The sequence below is a fragment of the Egretta garzetta genome, unplaced genomic scaffold, assembly GCF_000687185.1.
Source record: "Egretta garzetta isolate BGI_Z169 unplaced genomic scaffold, ASM68718v1 scaffold350, whole genome shotgun sequence".
NCBI lineage: Eukaryota > Metazoa > Chordata > Aves > Pelecaniformes > Ardeidae > Egretta > Egretta garzetta.
In genome coordinates this window covers 322,618-322,999 of record NW_009258273.1, presented here as the reverse complement: position 1 = coordinate 322,999, position 382 = coordinate 322,618, and the positions used below count along the sequence as shown (strand labels likewise).

General features: G+C 67.0%; 1 protein-coding gene across 1 annotated transcript in view; it reads left to right on the top strand.

The window, feature by feature from the left end:
* Window positions 1–382, top strand: part of DENND4B (DENN domain containing 4B) — a 17,694-nt gene that overhangs the window by 2,693 nt on the left and 14,619 nt on the right. The window contains exons 3-5 of the mRNA XM_035890515.1: window positions 1–41; window positions 129–274; window positions 359–378. Of these exons, the coding sequence (XP_035746408.1) occupies window positions 1–41; window positions 129–274; window positions 359–378 (207 nt within the window). The remainder of the gene's footprint in view (window positions 42–128; window positions 275–358; window positions 379–382) is intronic.

The following is a 382-nucleotide window of genomic DNA, read 5'->3' as shown; positions in this document are numbered from 1 at the left end:
CCCGGCCGGCCGCGACGCCGGCAGCCTCTTCGCCCTACAGGGTGGGCGGCAGGGAAAGCGAGGGGTGACCAGTGCGGGGGAAAGGGGGGGTGTCAGCTGGATTTAATCCCCCCATCCCGTCCCCTCAGGGTTCCTCAAGTCCCGGGAGCGGGCGTACCACCGGTTTTACGGGCAGCTGCTGCGCACCCAGCTCTTCACCCAGTTCATCGAGGACTGCTCCTTTGCCAGCGACCGAGACCCCTGCCTTGAGTTTTTTGACACCTGCGTGGATAAGGTGGGTCCTGCTGGCTCCACGTCGTGTCCCTCTGTGTCCCCCCCCCTGCCCCCAGTGACACCCCGCGCGCCCCTTCTTCCCCAGGTGCAGGTGGAACTGGGGAAGCCG